At 46.0% G+C, this 21,752-nt stretch overlaps 1 protein-coding gene across 8 annotated transcripts in view; it reads right to left on the minus strand.

Annotated features, from left to right (window-relative positions):
- Window positions 1–2,306: 2,306 nt before the first annotated feature.
- The window catches only part of Tmcc3 (transmembrane and coiled-coil domain family 3), a 347,661-nt gene continuing 328,215 nt past the window's right edge, over window positions 2,307–21,752 (minus strand). For 7 of the 8 annotated variants that reach the window (XM_045151745.1, XM_045151746.1, XM_045151744.1 and 4 more), the window contains 3 exons: window positions 14,775–15,691; window positions 11,694–11,829; window positions 2,307–6,621 (listed from right to left, as the gene is read on the minus strand). In XM_045151745.1, coding sequence (XP_045007680.1) covers window positions 6,319–6,621; window positions 11,694–11,829; window positions 14,775–15,691 — 1,356 coding nt within the window. In that variant the 3' untranslated portion in view covers window positions 2,307–6,318. Of the gene's footprint in view, window positions 6,622–11,693; window positions 11,830–14,774; window positions 15,692–19,620; window positions 19,641–21,752 lie in introns of those variants that run through there. The other variant, XM_045151750.1, reaches the window with a different exon arrangement.

Here is a 21,752-nt window from a genome sequence, read left to right on the forward strand (position 1 = left end):
CAATGTTAGGATTAAATGCTAGGAAAGAAGACCTTCCCCCAGGAAGGGCCCAGGTTGTGGAAAAACAGATCTAGGGAAGAGATAAGAAGTCAGATCATACTTTGGTCTCTAGTAGACAGTGCAAGGATACTTTCAAGGACCCAGTCACCCTCACTGCCTAACAAAGCCACCTGAATCCCTCTCAAAATGACTAAAATTTTTTTCCCTCAACATTTTTTCCCCAGGAAACAGAGAAGTATGCCCACCACACCCATGCACCCACCCACCCACCAAACCTTTCTCCAATTACTTCTTTTTTCTATGTTCATATTTTCAAGTATCAAATGTCAATAGTGTCAAGGTGACAGTGTGTCCCATATGATTTCCAACATTCAAGCATGACATTTCTCAGGGCAGGGAATGGACTCAGATTATTCAAACCTTTTAATTTTTAAAATGGACTTATTTTTGTGATGGAGAGGAAGAAAGAATGGGCACACCAGGGCCTCTACCCATGCAGATGAATGTCAGACGCATTTGCCACCTTGTGCATCGGGCTTATACAGGACCTGGAGAATCAAGCCTGGGTCCTTGGGCTTTGCAGGCAAGCACCTTAACCACCAAGCCATATCTCCAGCCCCCAAACTGATCTAATCATCTCAGAGTTCCAGTTATTTTGTGTCCACAGGGTTTAGGATGGGGAGCAATGGGGAAAATCGCTTGGAACCTGGCGCTGTGTGGAAAAAAGGGCTAAAACGGCAAAGGGCTGGAAAGGCAAAGTCAGAGTGCTGAGTCCTTCTGTATTTGTTATTTTCTTTGCTGCTATGACAAAATACCTGACAAGGAACAATTTAAGGAAAGATGAGATTATTTTGGCTTATAGTTCTCTCTCTCTCTCTTTTTGAGGTAGGGTTTCACTCTAGTTTAGGCTTACCTGGAATTCACTATGGAGTCTCAGGGTGGCCTCAAACTCATGGTAATCCTCCTACCTCTGCCTCCCAAGTGTTGGGATTAAAGGCGTGCGCCACTACACCCAGCAGTTCTCTTTTTTTTCTAGCTCCTGAAGGCTCTGCCTCCTCCTTCTCTCCTTCTCACCATCACTTCCCCTTTAAATCACCCTGCCATACATTTCTGAGGGTTCTAAGTACTTACTGTAAATAAACTACCCATTGCCCCCTGCTCTGGGTTGAAGGAATGATTATCACACATAGTCTTCCGTTTTTTTGTTTTTTTTTTTTGCAGAAGACTTGAAATTGGCTTAAAATCGGTTACGGGGGACAAGAAGGGATAAATGCCAGTCAGAGAAAGTTTTACTTTTTGGTTTTTGAAATAGGGTCTTGCTCTAGCCTGACCTGGAATTCACTATGTAGTCCCAGGCTGGTCTTGAACTCACAGTGATCCTCCTACCTTGGCCTCCTGAGTGCTGGGATTAAGGGCATTTACCAGTACACCCCATTTTATGTGGAATAGTTTTGTTGCTTTAAAAACCTTCTTGGGTGGGCACGTCTTTAACCCCAGCACTTGGGAGGCAGAAGTAAGAGATTCACTGTGAGTTTGAGACCACCCTGAGACTACATAGTGAAGTTCAGGTCAGCCTGGGCTAGAGTGAGACCCTACCTCAAAAAAGCCAAAAAAAAAAAAAAAAAAAGTATTCTGCACAATGCTACAGTGGTGGCTACATATCCTTATGCACCTGTTTAAATCCATGCAAAGTAGCCTACCGTAAATGATGGAGTTTAAATGATAATGCCATGCTGACATTGGGTCATCAGCTATAACAATCACTCCTTGGGGGATGTAGATATTGGGGGAGGCTGTTTGGGTGGGGACAGGGGAGGCAAGAACCTGTTTTTTTTTTTTCCTCAATTTTGTTATAAACCTTAAACTGTGTTTTGTTTTTTATTAAATAAAGTATAGGGCTAGACAGGTGGCTCAGCAGTTGAAGTGCTTGTTTTTAAGGCCGAATAGCCCTGGTTCCATTCCCCAGTACCCACATAAAGCCAGATGCACAAGGGGGCACATGCGTCTGGAATTTGCAGTGGTGGAGGCCCTGGCACTTCCATATTCTTTGCTTTTTTTCTCCCTCTCTCTTAAATAACTAAATATTTTTTAAAGTTTATTATTTTTTTTTTTTGAGGTAGGGTCTCACTCTAGCCCAGGCTGACCTGGAGTTCACTATGTAGTCTCAGGGTGGCCTAGAATTCACGGTGATCCACCTACCTCTGCCTCCCGAGTGCTGGGATTAAAGGCATGCACCACCACACCCAGCAAGTCTATGAAAATTTATACACACACATTTGCTCATGAGACGGGATTTGACAAATGCGAAAATTTAAGAAACTTAACTCTTTTATTTAACACCAAAGCTAACATCAAGTGTTTAAAAAAGAATGGCACCTGCTTTGAATTCATTGACATCACCATGGGGAAGATATACAGAGAAAAACTACAATTTTAGGCAGATATAAAACTACATAGCATTTCACAAAATGGGACTTTTGCAACAGATGTCACAATCAGCATTTCCGGTTTCTACGTTTACAGCTGCTACCTACTGACTTGGTGCATCGTAAACGTGGAGCGCATTTGGGGAGACGTTTCCTTTAGGACAAACACAGAAGACATGCTTTAAATAAATTAGAACAGCAACACCTAAGTCATTGCTGAAACAATCAAGATACATCACTTTCCAGCTTCTCACAAGCAGAGAATTGCACTGACTTCAGGAAATTATAGGCGAGTTCCTGCTTTATGTCTAATGGGTTACCAAGCCCCTTGTTAATGACTTTTTAAACTGCTTTTGTAAATGGGCCAAAAAACATTCTTTTCTGTGATTTGTCTTTATAAACCCACGCTCTCCTGAAGTGAGCGTCTAACCTTTTTGAAACATTTTCCAGAGTAACTCTGACCTTTAAATACTGCTGTGGATGTATACGCCAGCCCACACTCCGAATTACAGAAACATGCAAAATAGGTTGTTTGACCACACATGTCCAGAGTAATAAGCATATCTGTTTTTCCAAACCAAATACAATTACACCTCAATTCAATAAGAAAAAAAGTTCCTATCCAATGCAAAATAACTTGGTATTTAAAATTCAATCCGAAAGGACAAAAGTAATTAGTTGCCTGAGGGAAACTAGCTCCTACCTTGTTCCAGCCTGCAATTAAACCTGATGCTAGAGAAGTGGCAAGCCGGTAAATACACACAGGGGACAAGGTTGAAATGAAAACAAGAGTGGCAAGGCACAAGTGCTACCGTGGCCTGAATGCTATGCTAGTTGACAGAACAGGGAGAGCATCAGGGACTGAAATTAAAAGGGGGAATCATGGGGGGGCAAAACCACTAGTATTCGTGCCAGGAACTTGAGAGGATGCACCCCGTGTTCACTCGCCAAAATCAGCGGGAGCTTCCCGTTGTCCCTTCACTGTGAGTGGTTTTTACGTTTTTCCCCCTGGTTTGGAGGGCGGGGGAAGGAAAGGAGGTTTTAATCATGCACAAAACATGAGCTAAAGAAGAGCATTTCAAAACTCACAGAAGATAGTATTTTAAAGACTTTCGTTCTGTCCCCCCCCAAAAAAACTGATTATCATGTGATTGATCTTGATCATGTCATCAAAGATCCACCAGATCCAGTGTCTTAAATCCCTCATTAATGTTCCCGAGTAAGCAGGGGCTTACCCATCCAACAACTGGCTTTCATCACTAAGTATGCACAAGACATGGCAACGGGAAGTACACAACACTTGAATGCTAATCAATATCCAATTCCAGGATATGTCACAGCTATTTCACTATTTTAATTGTGCATTTGTAACATTTCATTTCATCAATGAAAAAGTCACACACTCAAGGGAACAAGCAGCGGCAGGAGGTATATTCTTCAAGAGAAAGACAAGCTATGAGGGTTCCCTAAAGTGTAGCATCTTATTAACAAACAGAAAGCTTGATGAACTTTCCATAGGAAGAAATAACTATTCCGGGTTGGCTGACTGTATCTAAGTGAAACAACGTGACGTGCCACTGAATGGGAGTCGATAGAAATATGAATTCTTTCAACGGAACCCGTGATCAGGTGGGATATTTGGATGTCCCACCCCATTATTTGGGAATGGAGCCAGCCTCTAGATTCTGTTAATACAGCTCAGAGTAAAGGGTGTACAGGGAGCTGCTTTCTCAGACTCTTTCCTACTCTCTCACTGGTGTATCAGACTGGTCTGACCACAGGTCTGAGAGGTGCCAATCCTGCTAGGTCATGTGTTGGGAGGGTGCATGGTGCCATGAGAGTAGGCCCATGTCTTCCTGGGTCTTTTGAGAGCCTAAGCAGCAAGGACTGGCAATCTCACTCATGCCCTCGGAAACACCGACAGTATCCACAGCCACCCCAGGCTACTGCATGTCCCAAGTGACACCGGGAATGATTCATAAATAATGATGGGAGCCCTTCAGGGCTCAGCTTGCCTAAGGGTGTAAGCTGATGGAGCGTGGAGCCCACGGGTGAAGGAGCAGGCTGGTCATTAAACTACAAGAGCAAAATGAAGTATACTGCTCCCTTACTTAGACCTGGAGCCCTTATCTGTCTCCTGGACTTGATTGATCACAGTGTATACAGTCACCTTGGAAGGCCACGGGGGGCGTCTATCAAAGAAAAGGGACACAGCCTTTTGATAGAAGTGGGGCTGGGATCTCTCTTGCCCCAGATTAAAAAACATTTTCATTTCACAAAGTGACGTTTATTCATTTATTATTTTTTTTTAAAAAAAAAGCATTTGCAACTGGAATTGGCTAGGAGTAATATGGTTGAACAGTTTACGAAGTTAGGAAACAACTGAATTATACATATAAAAAAGAAGGCTGGAGTTGTGCGAGCCTCACTCATATCCACGAGACTTGATCTAAAAGCTTAGCCCCTCCATTTCAAATCATGGCACGCAGTCACATTATTTTTCCAGAAGATTTCCCTAAGAACAGCGGTTTGCAAATGATTGCACCTAAATCTAGGAGGTGTGGTGTCTTGTGGGAGAAAACCCTTAAAGCATCTCCAAACTACTGGTCGGGAGACGGTGGTGTGGGAGGAGCAGGGGCCGAATGGCAGTTTCCATTACAGCCTTCTCCGTGCTCCTTCCGGTGTGCACACAGGAGAAACAGATTTCAAAGGACAGTCGTCACCTGGCCGCGACAGTGTGGCAATCCCCAAATAGGCAAAGATGGCGACTCTTGCATGCTGTCTGCTTCACGGCAGTGTGTTCATCCTGTCACCTCAGAACTTGCCTCAGTGCAACCCCAAGAGACATGGCAACTCTGGTGCCAACACTGCACTGGATTTATTTTATTCTTGCTGCCCTTTCCCGTCCCCAGGTGAACCTTACCAATTTCCATCCGCATGAATGGGTCCCACTAATCCAGTCACCGTCCGATCAGAGCAAACACCACACCTCCTTGTGCCTCCGGGGTCCTACCTCAGTGCACCTGAGCTTTGTAAACTACGTTTCTGTTGTTCTTCGAAAAACAACCCGGCAACACGAACAACTCTGAGTAAGCCTTCCCACCTGATCTTCCTAGACCTGGGAGTAACGTGAGTCAGAAAACGTGCCGCTCATCCTCGGAGGGACTTGCCACAGCTAAGGCTGGTCAGAGTACACGCCTCTGAGGCTGGGCATTTGCTAATCAGTTAAGATGCGATCGGGAGTGTGGTTCCCTGGGAATAAGAAGAAGGCCCATTTGTAAATCCTAGTGCCTTACTATGGTTGTTGGATAAGCAGGCATTAGACTTCCAGGTTACAGGATCACATACAATTGACCACTGTGAGCACGGGGCGCAAAGCGGGACATGTGGTCATCTGTGGACAAGGGGGAAGGATGACACAGACATTCACAGGCCCCGAAGGCTCGACACTGCCAACAACTGTGCATGCCCACTTCCCTGAGTCACATTACTTGTTCATGGAACTCAGGGAGAACACAGCCCTTGACAACTGTGAGATTCCATTGTGATAAAGACTCAAGGGAAAGGGAGAGGGAGGCTCCTTTCTCCTGGGTCACTCATTATGCCAAGTGCTCAACGCACAAGGGCCTGGCTAAGTTGGGCTGGCCAGGTGGGCAGGAATCTGCTGTGATTAAGGCAGTGAGCAATGTGAGGAGAGCTCTGTTTTGTTAACTGGGATTGGGTTGGCAACTGCTACCGAGTTAAGAGAGTTGTAATTATTTACACCACACCGCTCCAGTCCTTCCTGCCATCTTTGGCACAATCGTTCGCTACAAAATTTGGTACTATGTATGCACAGAAGTTTTCTTCAAAATAAAAACTGGAGAGGACATGAAGGCAGAAACGAGCGGCTTCATCTCGGTATTATTATCCTCTCTATGGCACACAGAATATGGTCCCAGTTTTTGCAGAATATCGCGAGCAGAGTCACAGCGAAGAAGGTGCCAAGGATGTGGAAGCGGCTCTTCATCATGGGCGAGACGAACTTGGCGAGCGTGGACACGCACACCAGGATGACGGTCATGAAGGCCAAGACCACGTTGATGCACTTGCCCAGCAGCACCTTGGCGTTCACGGCGTCTGTCTGCAGGGTCTGCTGCTCCTGCTGGTGCAGCTCCAGCTTCGAAATGCGGGTCTGGCAGGATTCCAAGGCTTCCTGTGGGCAAGAGCAGAGCGAGGATCAGATGCCGTGGAGATCACAGGCCTCCCTGCGACGCAGGTGCATAAGCCCCTGATCAGAGGATCCAGTGCCCAGCAGCTTCTAATATCCACACCGACAGTGACACAAAGACATAAAGGAAGAACCCCAAGGCTCTTTTTATGCTCTCTTCCATGGGCGGTAGGAGCAGGTGTATGCAACGATAAAACACCATGCATGAGGAATGATGGTGCTGGGTTTGCCTGGAGCCTAGGCTGGCCTTAACTGTAACCTTCCTGTCTCCACCTCCTGAGTGTAGGGATTATAAGCATGCACTACCTTACATGGCCATGGTTAAGGTTTTTTTTGTTTTTGGTTTTTTTTTTTTTTTGGCTCTGCTTACAGTTGAAATAAAGTGACATGCAACACTGACATCTTTTGGCACCATTAGAACAAACCGAGAGGAGGCGTAGGGCTGAGTTCTGTTCCATCCTCAGCCGTAGTATTTCCTGCCTCCCGCTGCCAGGCAGGCCTCACTTCCCTCAGTGGAAGTCTGTACGTCCACGTAATGCTGGGGAGCGGGAGGGGCTGACAGCGGGCAGCTCTGCTTCACCTGCTCTGGGAAGGCTGCGTTCCTTGGGACACCACCCTAGGCCGTCTCCCAGTTCTCGTACATTCTGAGGCTTCAGTTCGTAAGACATGGACGAGCCCAGGTGGATCTCTAGCCTGCTTGTCCGCTCGGGTACTGACTCACATATCCAGCTCCATCAGCGTTTCCGGAGAGCATCCCCATGTGACTCAGTCCACTGTCCATTCGCGCAGCATATCTACCCTGTGCCTGCAGCCAGCCGTACCTCCCTTCTAACATCCCTTTTCTCAGGATAGCACCAGCTCCTCACAGCAGAAGCCTAACAGGCTCTCCTCGAAATCTCTCTTGTCCAACCCACCATCCAATTACAACAGTGAAACATAACATAAAATATCCACCTTAATCAGCTCATTTCCCTTTTTCTTCTCACTCTTCATCCTACTCCACGTAATCAGGACCTCTCGCCTGTCATGATCTTACACAAGTTCCATCTCACCCTTGTTCTTCAACCCCATGAATTCTTTTTCCATGTAACAACCCATGTGACCTTTAAAAAATATTTTATTTCTACTTATTTACTTGAGAGAGAGAGAAAGGGGGAGAGAGAGAATGGGTGTGTCAGGGTCTGTAATCACTGCAAAAGAACTCTAAATGCATGCACTACCATGTGGGAACTGGGGAATCAAACCTGGGTCCATAGGCTTTGCAGGCAAGTGCCTTAGCTGCTGAGCCATCTCTCCATCCCTCCATGTGACGCTTTAAAGGTACACACCTACGATATTCCCTCTCATGAAACCTCTCAAGTCTTTGCTTGGCCTGAGCTCAGCCATTTTCTTCTGCTGCACACACTTAATACTGACCTCCTGCTTCTACACGGTGCTCTGGCCAAACTGACCTGTTCCAAGCTCTGAAAATAAGACCGGCGGGGGGGAGGGGGTTGTACATGCAGTGTACTCTGCCTGAAACGTGTGCCTCTCTACCTTCTCTCTTCACCTGTGTGTGCATCTTCCACTCATGTGAGGTCTCACCCTGAGCGGCACAGTCTGAAGGAAGCCTTCTCCAAATCCGCTAGTTGGATCAAGTCTACCTGCGCCTCCTGCCCAACTGAGAGACATGCGTGTCGTGCACAGACAGGAAATAGACGCACATTGCCCTCCATGTCCTCTTCAGCACTGAGCCAGCGACACATGCAGCAGGTGCCACACACTGGCTGAAGAGCCTGGGTGCCAATCACATCGACGTGAGGCTTCACAGAAAAAAAGTTCAAGCCTCCTGGGAGCCAAGGACTCCACGAGAGACAGTGCAAGGTGCCTGCTTGTTCACCAGCCTGTTGCCTCCATCGTGTGCCAATGTGTTTGTGTAGTTGCGTACAGTAATCTTTTCAGGCTTTAAGCAAGTATAATGGCTCCAACATCGATTTGCTTTTCTCTTGCTGAATATACTCTCTGGGCCAAAGAACAGGGTTCTCTGTTACTATAGCAACTTTCATTATGCTCGGCTGCCAACCAAAGGATAAAACTTTTTCAGATCTTCACATTTAAGCAGTGCTGGCTGCCGGCACCGGCAGGCATGTGCGGGAGAGTGGGCACACTTTCAACGATCTGGTCCAGGGTTTCCTCCATCCTAGGTATGGCATGACAGGGATGACAGAACAAGTCAAAGGACCGTCACTTTCACTCTTCTCTAGGTAGTGCACATGGACTCATCTGAGATTCGCCTTAGAACTGCTAACAGTTTCTTATTAAAAGACAATTCCAAGAAAATGAGGCAGTGTATTTTGATGACAGAACCAAAGGTTGCTTACTATGCCCCATAACTTTTAGTACTCTCGTAGGTCCAGTGTTTAACTTACTGGGCATGAAGACAAAGGAAGGGGTGATGGTGAGATACTTTCAAATGAATGTTCAGGATCAAAAAAGGGGGAAAGGCTGGAGAGATGGTTTAGCATTAAGACACTTGCCTGCAAAGTCTAAGGACCCAGGTTCGATTCCCCAGAGCCCATGTAAGCCAGATGCACATGGTGGCGTATGAGTCTGGAGTTCATTTGCAGTGGCTGGAGGCCCTGCTGCACTTATTTATTCTCTCTCTCTCTCTCTCATAAATAAATAAAATTGGGGGCTGGTGAGAGGGCTTAGCAGTTAAGTGCTTGCCTGTGAAGCCTGAGGACCCTGGTTTGAAGCTTGATTCCCCAGGACCCACATTAGCCAGATGCACAAGGGGTTGCATGCATCTGGAGTTCGTTTGCAGCAGCTGGAGGCCCTGGCATGCCCATTCTCTCTCTCTCTCTCTATCTGCCTCTTTCTCTCTCTGCCTCTGTCTGCCACTCTCAAATAAATAAACAAAAATAAATTAAAAATATAAATAAAATTTAAAAAAGCTTTAAAAAATAAAATAAAAAATATACACAGAGGGTATCAACTGCTTAAGATAATGACAAAACCCTTGTGGGCCTATAGGCAACTGCCACCCACATCATCTCAGCCCATCTCTGTTCCAAGCTTATGTCTAAGAACGAAGAACACAGGAAATAAAGATGAAGTCAATTTCTAAATACCGGAAGAATATGCCCCCCCCCCACCCAGCAATATAATACAAAGAACAGTCAGCACTAACTTTTGGCTGTTTATTATGTGCCTGACAGACTCTGGGGACAGTAAGTACAGCGTCCTACTTGGAAAAAAAAAATGTCAAAATGTCAAAGTTCTCTTTGTGAAGTTTTCCCTTTATCTGGCCTTCTCACCCCAGAATATGTTTCTTAAAAATAAGAACACTATTGGGGCTAGAGAGATGGCTTAGCAGTTGAGGCACTTGCCTGTGAAGCCTAAGGACCCACGTTCAGCTCCTCAGTGCCCAAGTAAGCCAGATGCACAAGGTGGTTCATGCATCTGGAGTCTGTCTGCAGTAGCTGAAGGCCCTGGTGTGCCCATTCTCTCTCTATCTGCCCCTCCCCTGTCATAAATAAATAAATAAATAAATAAATAAATAAATAAATAAATAAATAAATAAAATATTTTTAGGAAGGACAATATCAACCTAAACGTTCAGACCCCTCCCATGATATCACAGGTTTGTTCTAAACTCGGAAGACTGAGTACGGGAAAGTGCAGTTCCCCAGACAACACTTAAAGCTTCCAGATGGGTTCAAGTTTCTCAAGCCAGTTGGTGTGGCGATGCTGGGTCTCCTAATCCCCAGCAGAGCCAGCAATCCCCAGTGTCTCCTGCACCACGCTCTCCGGGGGCCTTGTTCCCATCAGCTCTCATGCTCTGGTTCCCAGAACTGTCCAAGCAGACTTCTGGGATCAGCACAGGCTCATGTTCCACGACGGCAGAATAAAACGTGTGCGGCGGAAACTGCGGTGCGCACAGCAGGGGGAAGCGCCGTCTCCTGTGCTTCAATTATTCCCCGTGCAAAATGGGATTGAGAGTGCGCAAGGCCTCCCTGGGGCTGGGGAAAAAAAAACACCACTGACTTCACAGAAACTCCAAGAGAAACACAGTACCTTTCTGCTGTTTTCATGTTTTGTGGTGCACACCTTTAATCCTAGTACTCAGGAAGCTGAGGGAGGATTGCTGTGAGTTCGAGGGCACCCTGAGACTACATAGTGAATTCCAGATCAGCCTGGACTAGAATGAGATCCTACCTCAAAAAGGAAAAAAAAAAAAGGCAATCAGGAAGCCTTAGGGTCGTCTCCTGACAGCCCAGGTATCACATTAGGAAGTCCTGGAGCACATCTTTGTTTATATGAATCATGCCTGCATCCTTCTGGGTCCTACCCATTCCTTCTAGCCCATCCTTCTCAATTACTACTCAAGGTTGATTTGCAAGCTCTTGTGCCAGTCACTTCATGTCTCTGTGCCTCAGCCTCCCCATCTGTGAAGTGGGGCTAATAACAGGAATAACCTTCAAAGGCTGCTGAGGAGCAAATGGGAAAAGAGACATATAAAGTGCTTGGCTAGCTATCCTTTCAAACACAAAAGCTGCTCCCTTCCGGAGGTGAAAACACACTTAAGACTTGCTCATGACCACACAGCTGGTAAGCGGCACAACTCACACTCAGAGCCAACGTTTTACTACTAAATGAGTGGCTGCCATCAACCCTCACCCCTGCCAGCTTGTTGGGCACCACAGGACTGCATTTCTGTTGTGTTCAGTCTGGGCCATAGAATGTGGCCCTAGTTCACGTGTCTTGAGCCATTTGGCATTTGCACTGGCCCTCTTCCCTAATCTAGGCAGAAAGCCTCTTGAAGACGGGGGCTCCCTCACACGTAAAATTCTGATAGTTCTGGACCTGGGCTGGTTAGAGATACTTACCATCTGACTGGGGATCAGGAGTAATGTCTGTGCCATGGGTTAGCAGGGCCAGGAGGGGGAGGGGAAACATCTGCACAGAGGAAACGTTTTTGCCCCACATACCTGAAGGCTTAGAGGAATGCACTTAGGTTGTGAAATCATTAAAGGCTGGGAAGACCCTGCAGCAGGTCTGGTGAGGAGGGACGGTACCTGGATGTCCCGGGAGCGCTCGTAGGCCTGGTAGGCCACCTTCTCCTCGGCGCTGGCCAGCTCCTGCTTCAGGTTGGCGGTCTCGTGCTGGTGGAGGTCTGTCAGGTCATGCAGCTGGTCTTCAAGGCGCTCGTACCTTGACAAAGACAGGAGCCCATGCTGAGCACATTTCACAGGTGGTGCTCCAGCAGCACATTCCAGAATAACATCCTTTTCAAAAGAGTTGGGCTCGCTGTGGGTAAACCGCCTGTGGCTGCCCCTGCACGCCAGCTCTGCAGTCTTGACTGTGCCCTCATCTGTCACGTTTTACAGAGACCAAACCTTGCTTGTCCACTCATGCCCGACCAGCGCCTGAGCTAGCTGCTGTGACGACAGGGACAGGATGGGACCTTGTCAGCGGAAGCCGCTGCCGGGCCAGCCAGGAGATGGCTGTGCAGGATCCTGCTTGAGCCAAGACGGCCACATGAGCAGCAGCTCCTGCTCTCAACCCCCAGGGGGGCATGGCCACACAGCCCGCGAGGAGAGAATAATGCTTTTATGATCAGCGTCTGCCTGGCAGCCGATTCCACCCCTGCCCAACAGACATACTCTCATGGGGACATACTCTCCAACGCCTGGAACTCAAGTGTTCATTGAAAGAGAACAACAAAGCTCATTACAAAGCAGCTTAGCGGGTGCCATTTCCAAAATTCCAAATTTAAAGTAAGAGAAATATGAAGACCCATTTTCATGCCCCTGAATCTTTGGAATGCTTACTTCAAAGAAGGTGTGACGTGTGGGGAGGATGCCTTATCCTCGAACGCCTTACCCTTGATCACCTCTGGCCAATGCCAGTTACAGTTACTGTAGGTTACCTGAGAGAATCAGTTTTTTAAAGGAGATAAAAGATCTTAGTTCAATTTTTCATTATTAATTATTATTATTCATTTTTAGTTGTTTAAGGTAGGATCTCGCTCTAGCCCAGGATGACCTGGAATTCACTATGTAGAGCTTGCCTTGAACTCACAGTGATTCTCCTACCTCTGCCTCCCAAGTGCTGGGATTAAAGGTGTGAGCCAGCACACTCAGCAGATGTAATGATTATTTAATGATTATCCTCAGACATGGCTTCCTAGACACCTAATGTTGTCATTGTTGTAAATAAGCTTTTGAAAAGTCCTTAAATGGGCTAGAAGAATTGTTCAGTGGTTAAAGGTGCTTCCTTGCAAAGCCTGACAGCCTGTGTTCAATTCCCCAATATCCACATAAAGTCAGATGTACAAAGTGTTGTGCATGCATGTGGAGTTCATTTGAAGTGGTAAGGCCCTGGTGTGCCCATTCTCTCTTTTTCTCTTCCTCCTTCTCTTTCTGCTTGCAAATAAATAAATTTTTTTTCTTTTAAATATTTTAATTAATTATTTATTTGAGAAAGAGAGGGAAAAAAAAAGAGGCAGAGAGAGAGAGAGAGAGAGAGAGAGAGGGGGAATATATGGATGTGACAGGGCTTCTAGCCACTGCAAACCAACTCCAGATGTATACATCACCTTATGCATCTGGCTTATGTGGGTCCTGGGGAATTGAACCTGGATCCTTAGGCTATGCAGGCAAACGTCTTAATTGCTAAGCTATCTCTCCAGCCTATAAATACATTTTTTCAAAAACGTCCTTAAGTAACATGGAATAGCTATACTATAAGGTATCACAATCAAAACCAAGGGACAACTGAAAACAAAACATACATAATCCTAACATAAATGAATTTTTGTAATTTGGTATGAAATGTACATGCTAATATATATTATATCCCAAAATAATCTGCATGATATTAAGGTCAACACCTTCTGGAAAAGCTATGATTTGAAAAATACTTCTTGTGTAATGAATGTGCCGAAGTCAAAGATGTATGTGGAAGTTTTAAAAAATGCTTCATGGTTGTGACGTGGCTCAGAGGTAGAGCACACATGTTGAACACATGAAACACCACATTTCTAAGCCAAGTTCAAACAATGTGTGAGCTAAACTTAAAATTGAAACACCATAGCACGTTATAGGCATTTATAATTTTATTTTTGTGGAAGTAAACCTATTCATTAAAAAATCTTTGTGTGTGTGTGTGTGTGTGTGTGTGTGTGTGGTGTGTGTGTGTGTGTGTGTGTGTGTGTTAGCATGGGCACATGCATGCCACAATAGACTCGTGAAGGTCAGAGGACAATTTTGGGTCTCTTTGTTATTCACCACTGCCTAAGCCAGGCTCACTGGCCTGGAAGCTTCCAGGATTCTCCTGTTTCTGTCTCCCATCTTTCTGTAGGAGGGTGGGATTACAAATACTTGCTACTGTGTCTAGCTTTTACCTGAGTGCTGGGGATCCGAACTCCAGTCGCCACATTTGCACAGTAAGCACTTTTACCCAACGAGCCACCTCCCTCCCCAGCCTAACCTATTCATTTTGAATAAAATATGTCTCAGGGATGTTTTCATGTGAAAAATGGAGTCAATTACCGCATATTTGGTCTATATGCTTTTCTTAATGAGCTGTAAGCATATACATGCCAGCCTACAAAATAGCCACTTTTAAAATTAGCTGTTATAAACCATAAAATTTTAATTTAATAATTTAATTGCAGGATTCCTTTCAAATTCATTTATTTATGGTAAAAAGTTTAATCAACAATATCTGGCACATAAAAATACAAAGATTTGAAACTGATATCGCCACAGAAAACTACCTCATTGTTTAATGAGTCAGGTTTTCACTTAAATGTTATTATAGAGGGAAATGAAATATGGGTCTCTGAATTAGTGTAATAAGACCGTAACAGAAGCCTGCTGAATCAGTATCTTAATATGCATGAGTCATAGCCTGTATAATGATATTTTAAGAGACCCACACATATAATGTCTTCCTCTAATTATCAACGATAAGCCACAAATGATGAAACTTGGAATCTTGAAGGACAGAAAAGATGATCAATTCCTAAATACCTTCCCATTCCCATCCATAGTTACTGCAAACACACTCATTAGCATATTCCTTTGAACAAGAACGCTCCCCTCACGTGCAGTCAAGCTGCTGAATGGATTCCTACAGAACACTGGACGTACCTGTATCTCTCCTCTTGCAGGGTCTGAGAAATGAAACCATATTCTCTCTTAAACTGCACCTTCAGCGCCTCGATGGCTTCGGCCAGCTGGACCTGTGTGTCCTTCATGTCTCTCAGTTCCTCCAGGATTATGGTGAGTTTCCCCTGGCTGTCCAGGGTGCTGGACCCACCAGCCCCAAATGACTGGTTCCCGTTGCTGTCAGCCGAGCCTGACGTGCCGCTAGAGCACTCGTCATCACTGCCGTACTTGGGTTTGTTCACAATGGTGGCACTGCCCCCGTACGCCCTGGGGCTGGCCTCGGGCCTGAACTCCTCTAGAGAATTTTTTAAGTGAGCAATGTTGTCGGCACTGCCAAATTTATTCCGGATCAAGTTGGCAAACTCTCGGGACTTATTGAAGACGAACACGGGGGGAGTGAGGGACACCCCTGGCATGCTCGACTTGCTGCTCTCCATGCAGTGGGGGGCGGTTCGGGACTTGACGTGGGCCTCTTTCAGAGAGTGGTGGATGTCCTTCAGGTTGTCTTTGGAAATGTCCCGGGAGCTTCGGGAGGCTCCATTCTGCTCGAGCTCCTTGAGCTTCCTGTGGTACTGCTCGAGCTTCTTCTGCAGCTGGGCGATCAGGTGAGCGGACTTCTGGTTCTTCTTCTCGAAGACCTGCTTGATGCGTCCAGCCTGCTGCTTGTCCGCGCTGTTGACCAGCTTCAGGTACTCCGCCACGTTCCCATCGCGGGATGTCTGCTCGATTTTTATCTGCTCGGTCACCTTCAGGATTTTCTGTTTCAGGCTGTCTGCGCTGAGTTTGACCTTGTGGAAGTCCAGGATGCCATCTGGGACATCAAAGTTGAGGTTGGTGTCTGACCCTCCCCGGCGGATGTTCAGGGGCAGGCTGAGGGTATTCATGTCATGACGTTCTACCTGAAAGACAAGCCCACGAACACCTAAGTAAGTGAGAAGATCACTGTAACAGACTGTTTTGTGCACAGGGGGCATACATGTGCCAAGTTTCAGATTTTCCAAACATGCATTTTGTAGGATCAACACTTCCTGTCATTATGACTTTTAAAATATGTATTTATTCATAAGCAGAGAGAGAGAATGAGAACACGGGTGCACCAAGGCCTCTGGTCACGGCAAACAAATTCCAGTCTGCTGCAAGATGAACCTTGATGATTGGATAGCATAACAGCATCTAGGTAAGGAAACAAATAACTCCAAATCACAACCACAGTGATTAAAAAATACAAAAGGGATGGAGAGATGGTTTAGTGGTTAAGGCACTTGCCTGTAAAACCAAAGGACCCAAGTTTGATTCTCCAGAACCCAAGATGCACAAGGTGATGCCTGCATTCATATGATCTAAATGAAACATCTCAGTTGTCAAGTTAATACCCCTTTGGTTAGGATAACACCTTCATACAGGGTCTTAATCAAAACTGAAGACAGACAAGACAACATTCAATGTCAGCTGCTCCTTGTCACTCTTTTTTTTTTTTTAAATTTTTATTTATTTATTTGAGAGGGACAGACACAGGGAGAAAGAGAGAAAGACAGATAGAGGGAGAGAGAGAGAATGGGCGCGCCAGGGCTTCCAGCCTCTGCCAACGAACTCCAGACGCGTGCGCCCCCTTGTGCATCTGGCTAACGTGGGACCTGGGGAACCGAGCCTCGAACCGGGGTCCTTAGGCTTCACAGGCAAGCGCTTAACCGCTAAGCCATCTCTCCAGCCCCTTGTCACTCTTTTTTTTTTTTTTTGGTTTTTCGAGGTAGGGTCTCACTCTGGTCCAGGCTGACCTGGAATTAACTCTGTAGTCTCAGGGTGGCCTTGAACTCACGGCGATCCTCCTACCTCTGCCTCCCGAGTACTGAGATTAAAGGCGTGCGCCACCACGCCCGGCTTCCTTGTCACTCTTTTTAAAGGGACTAGTAAACGGTATCAAGAATCAGCAAGGAATTAACTGAATAGACCTCATGATGCTTCGGTGACCCAGACTCATGTGTGGGCCATTACCAGTCATGAATATTAAGACTTTCTCACATCATAAATCTTGCCCAGGGCCTTGTAACACAGAAAGGAGCCCAATAGCACATCCGGACACGCTCCCAGGTCAGCAGGTCAGATCTCCTCCACAACTTACAAATGTTTGTTAATTTGATTTCTTGCCCCTCTTCCCACACACAATTTTCAATGAATCAGTGACTCTGATTGCTCTGTCTGGCAGAAGAGCATCATATAGAAGAGACTGAAAGGATATAAAATGCCAAATCATCGTGAGGCTAGAAAACAAGATGTATGAAAAAGGACAGCAGAAGTGTGATTTCAGTTGCGTGTGAGAAACAAGGAAGGTCACAGTGAGCTTCAAGTCCTACAGGGCCTGACTGCGTTCTAGCTGCTTTCTCATCGCTGTGGCCAAAGTCCTGGATAGAAGCAACAAAAGGAACAATATACACAAATACAAATAAGAACCTTAAACTTTAAATACAGCGTAAGTTACACACAGAAGAGAGCCCATGCAAATAAGTATAAAACACAATGTGTTTTTACAAACTGGCCATGCTTTATAACTAGTACCCAGTTGAAAGCAGAACACACATCTGTGATTCTTCACTCACACCTGTAGCACCCTCGTCCAAGTGTGTGTGGGGGAACCCATGATTCTGACTTCAAACAGCGTCCTTTGGCTTACATTCTGAGGTCAGTCACAGTCCATCATGGCAGGAAGGCACCAGGGCAAGAGGTCGAGGCAGGTGGTCACACTCAGTGCACAATGAGGAAGCGGAGGAAGAGGACTTGCTTTCAGTCCAGGACTCCGGCCCATGCAATGGCACCACCCACAGCTAGGGAGGGTCCTCTCGCTTCAATTAAACTAATCCAGAAAAACCCTCACAGGACTGAGGAGATGCCTTTAAAGGCATTTGGTTGTATGTAAAGCCTGCCAGCCTGGGTTCGATTCCCTAGTGTGCACAATGTGGCACTTGCATCTGGAGTTCATTTGCAGTGGCACGGAGCCCTGGCACACCCGTTCATTCATTCATTTATTTGTTCTCTCTCAAATAAGTAAAAATTTTTTAAAAAAGAAAAAAAGAAAAACCCTCACAAACATTCCCAGAGATTTGTTTCCATGGTGATTCAAAATGCTGTCGGGTTGACAATCAGAGATTAGCCATCACAGAGATGATCACAGGACACTCAGGGGAGCTACACGCTTAGCTCATTAGTGACCCAAACAGAACTGGGTCCAAACGACAGCAACCAAAAATACACTGAACCTAGAAAATGCTGATTTGGGACAGGTAGGGTAATTCATAGCCACAGTACAACCAGTGTGGGTGGACGTATGACTTCACTGAAGGCGTCAGGTCTAGAAACGCTACTCTACTTCTTAGGGACTAACTTTGGCTTCCCAATGGTTCCCAAGTGAAATAATATGACCTGGCCATGGTAAGGACCCACCCCATCTTTCAGGCCTTGCTTGGACCCGAGGGATGTCATTTTGTATGCTAAGAGAGTGACACAGCCCAACAGGTCCGGAATGGGTGTTGTACTGATTTCCTCATATTCTCAATGCCTGCTCCCCATCTACTGTATCATAATCCTATGCGTTCTTTGAGACCCACTCAAATGCCCTTCCTGCCAAGGTTTTCCCAGTGCCCACAGATGCCACTTCTGCTCTGTCAGTCTCCCTGTTGCTTCGTCCTGATCTTGCAGCCATGCTTACTCCTGATCTCCCCTTTGTCCTTGTCCTTTAATTCCAACAGTGCGCAGGGGAGTGGAGCCTGGAGGGGTAGACGCCAAAGCAGTACCCAGCTCATGCCAGCGCTTCCATTATTCACAGGAGGTTGTCAGGCACTATTTGAGGAACTAAAGTGACACCATTACTTTGTTTTGTGTATGCATGTGTAGCATGTGCGCATGTATATACGTGTGTGTGTGTGTGTGTGTGTGCATGCACAGGTCAGAGGTTAACATTGCATGTCTTCCACGATTGGTGTCCACCGTATTTACCGAGGCAGGGCCTCTCGCTTCTACCCAGAGCTCACCAGATTCTGCTAGTCTAGCTCGCCTGTGTGCCCTAGGGAGCCATCTACCGGCCAGCACTGAAATTACAGGCAGGCTGCCACACCCACCCTGCGCTTAAATAAATAGTTACTGGGGATCCAAACTCTGGTCCTTATGCCTGCATGGCAACAGCATTATTCACTGAGCTCTCTTCCCAGCTTGCCACTGCATATTTTGAGGAGTCCTCAAACACATATGAAGAGAATAAAAAAAAAAATGACCTCAGAAGTTCTACCCGTAGAGTCCTGACAACTCCAGGAAGGACGGTTGTTCCCACTACTCACATAATCAATCCTGCATCATCTCACACAGCTTCAACTAAAGACATCTTTCTGAGTATCAACATGAAGCAATATACACAAATACAAACAACGACCTTAAACTTTAAATACAGTGTAAGTTATACTCAGAAAAGAGCTCATGTAAATAAGCATAAAACACAATGTGTTTTTACAAACTGACCATGCTTTATAACTAGTACCCAGTTGAAAGCAGAACAAACACACTTCTGTGACTCTTCACTCACACCTGTATCACCCTCACCCAGGTGTGTGGGGGGGGGGGACCAAGATTCTGACTTCAAACAGCATCCATTCATTTGACCCGTTTACTCAAGGCTCTTGTCATTTTTCACTCAACACTGAGTTACATAAGAACTGGTTCTAGTCTTCCTGGAACTCACAGATAAGATTAGATTTAATTATGAAGAAAAAAAAAAACCCGCTCAACATTCCCTACCATCAATTCTTCAACCATGTCAGAAGAGAGAAAGGTTTTTATGGTTTACCTGGCCCAATTTGGGGAAAGGTTACCTACCACCTGTTCATCTTCCTTCAACTCCCTCCATGCCCCAGGGCTGGTCAGCCACCCAGGTAGTCCAACACAATGAGCCTGGCTCTTTAAAGACTACAGGTCCAGAGCAGCCTCATTTACTGAGAAATGTTTACACACAGGGGGCCAACTGACTTTTGCCTTGCTTTAAAGTGATAACAATGCTTGCTTGGCACTTCCTCAAGAGTCCAGGCTGGGGAAAGCACCAGCACTTTAAGCCCAAATCAATCAATCCTAACTCCCTGTCAGCAAGTCTTGGCTAAAAAGGTTAGACGAGAGTATAAGATCAGAACTTGTTTGAGGCTATACCTTTTGGTCTTTTCTACAAAGCCTGACCATTACAGAGAAAACTGAGAGCCAGTTCTGTCATTGTCTAATGCCCACTGACTTCCTGGGTACAAGCTGAGGTTACAAGTACGTGCTAGGAAGAGGGCTGAGCCCCGCACGCTTAGTTAACCTGGACTTGGCACTGACCCTGTAAAGTAGCTGACAGTGTGGTTTGCTTTCAGGGTCAGGACATGAGAGGAGGACAAAGGTTCTGGATCACCTGCAGTCAGCACACATGTGTGCTATGTGCACCAAGGAATGTGGGTTTGCTCTGGCAATGACATTTACTAGCTATGTGGGTTCTTGGGTAAACTGAGTCACATCCTCAGGATTCTATTTCCTAATCTATAAAATAAGGAGCTAGAACCAGGTAACTCAGAGCTAACTGTCTAACTGCAGAAGCGCAATGCAGCCATCCAGGCTGTGAGGGTATGACGACACGGTCAGAACTTCGGGCTCTGGAGACACACTGCTTTGGTTTCTAGTCTGGCACTGTCCTTATGGACTGGGTGACTTTGAACATGCCTCTCCCTGCCTCAGTTTCTTCCTCTGAAAATGGACATAAAGGTTCTTCCAAAAGTCGTTGGAAAGAATAAATAGTGGCTGGAGTGATGGCTTAGCAGTTAAGGCATTTGCCTGCAAAGCCAAAGGATCCTGGTTCGATTCTCCAGGACCCACGTAAGCCAGATGCACAAGGGGGTGCATGCATCTGGACTTCATTTGCAGCGGCTAGATGCCCTGGTGTGCCCATTCTCTCCCTCCCCCCCCCCCCTCTCTCTCTCTCTCAAATAAATAAATAAGATATATTTTCAAAAAGAATAAATAGGATAACATATGTGCAGACTTACAGACCACCACAGAATGGCTTCAACCTTCAACCATACTTGCTGTAATCATCCCAATTTCATTTAGAAATGTATCTGAAATGTACCCTTACGTAAACCTGAAAGGAAAACAAGCTCTATTGTCTCCACAATATTTAGTTTTGCAGCACACAGGGTTATGAAGGGTCATTTTTTTTTATCATAATCCCTCATTTTCCAATTTTTAAAAATAAAACAAATGTATTACTGTTTTGGCAGGAAAGTGGTGTTTTTCAAAATGACGGCAGACTCCTGCAATCTTCCCAGAACGGCCTGGCTGTTATTACTTGGATGAAAGGCAGACCACCAACACCCTAGCAAAACACCATTCCTAATTGTGTTTTCTTCCGGCAGCAGAGACATTTCCACTGTCACCTCAGTGTTCCAGAACAAAGGCTTAAGAAAAGTCCAAGCCTTGGACAGACGTCAAAATCTGACACTGAGTCATCTCTATAGCGACCCAAACCTCCTACGCAGCACCCCAAGGTAGCTTGCGTCCACCCTAGACATAGGCATGATGCAGGTCTTAGCAGTGAGCTCACAGCACATCACGCGGGCTTCCTATTTCATTTTCCCTCTGGGAAGAGAAAAGATTAGCAGATGCCCTGAAGTCCCCCAGACAACAGCAGTGGAAGGAAGCAGTCTCCTGCACATGTTCTGCTATGGTTTGCATAGGATTCTTCCCCCTAAAGGGCCATGTGCTGGAAGACGGTCCCCACCATGCCAATGCTGAGGTGGCAGAACCTTCAGAGGAGGGCTGTAGTCACTGGCTGTCAGTCAGTGTATGAATGCTGGTGTCACAGAAGTACATGAGCTAATTTGAGAGTGGACTGTTACATGACAAGGGTCATCCCACACTCAGCCCCTCTCCACATGGAAGGCTCCTCTGTCTGCTTCT

The sequence above is a fragment of the Jaculus jaculus genome, chromosome 6 (genome assembly GCF_020740685.1).
Source record: "Jaculus jaculus isolate mJacJac1 chromosome 6, mJacJac1.mat.Y.cur, whole genome shotgun sequence".
In the NCBI taxonomy this organism is placed as follows: Eukaryota; Metazoa; Chordata; class Mammalia; order Rodentia; family Dipodidae; genus Jaculus; species Jaculus jaculus.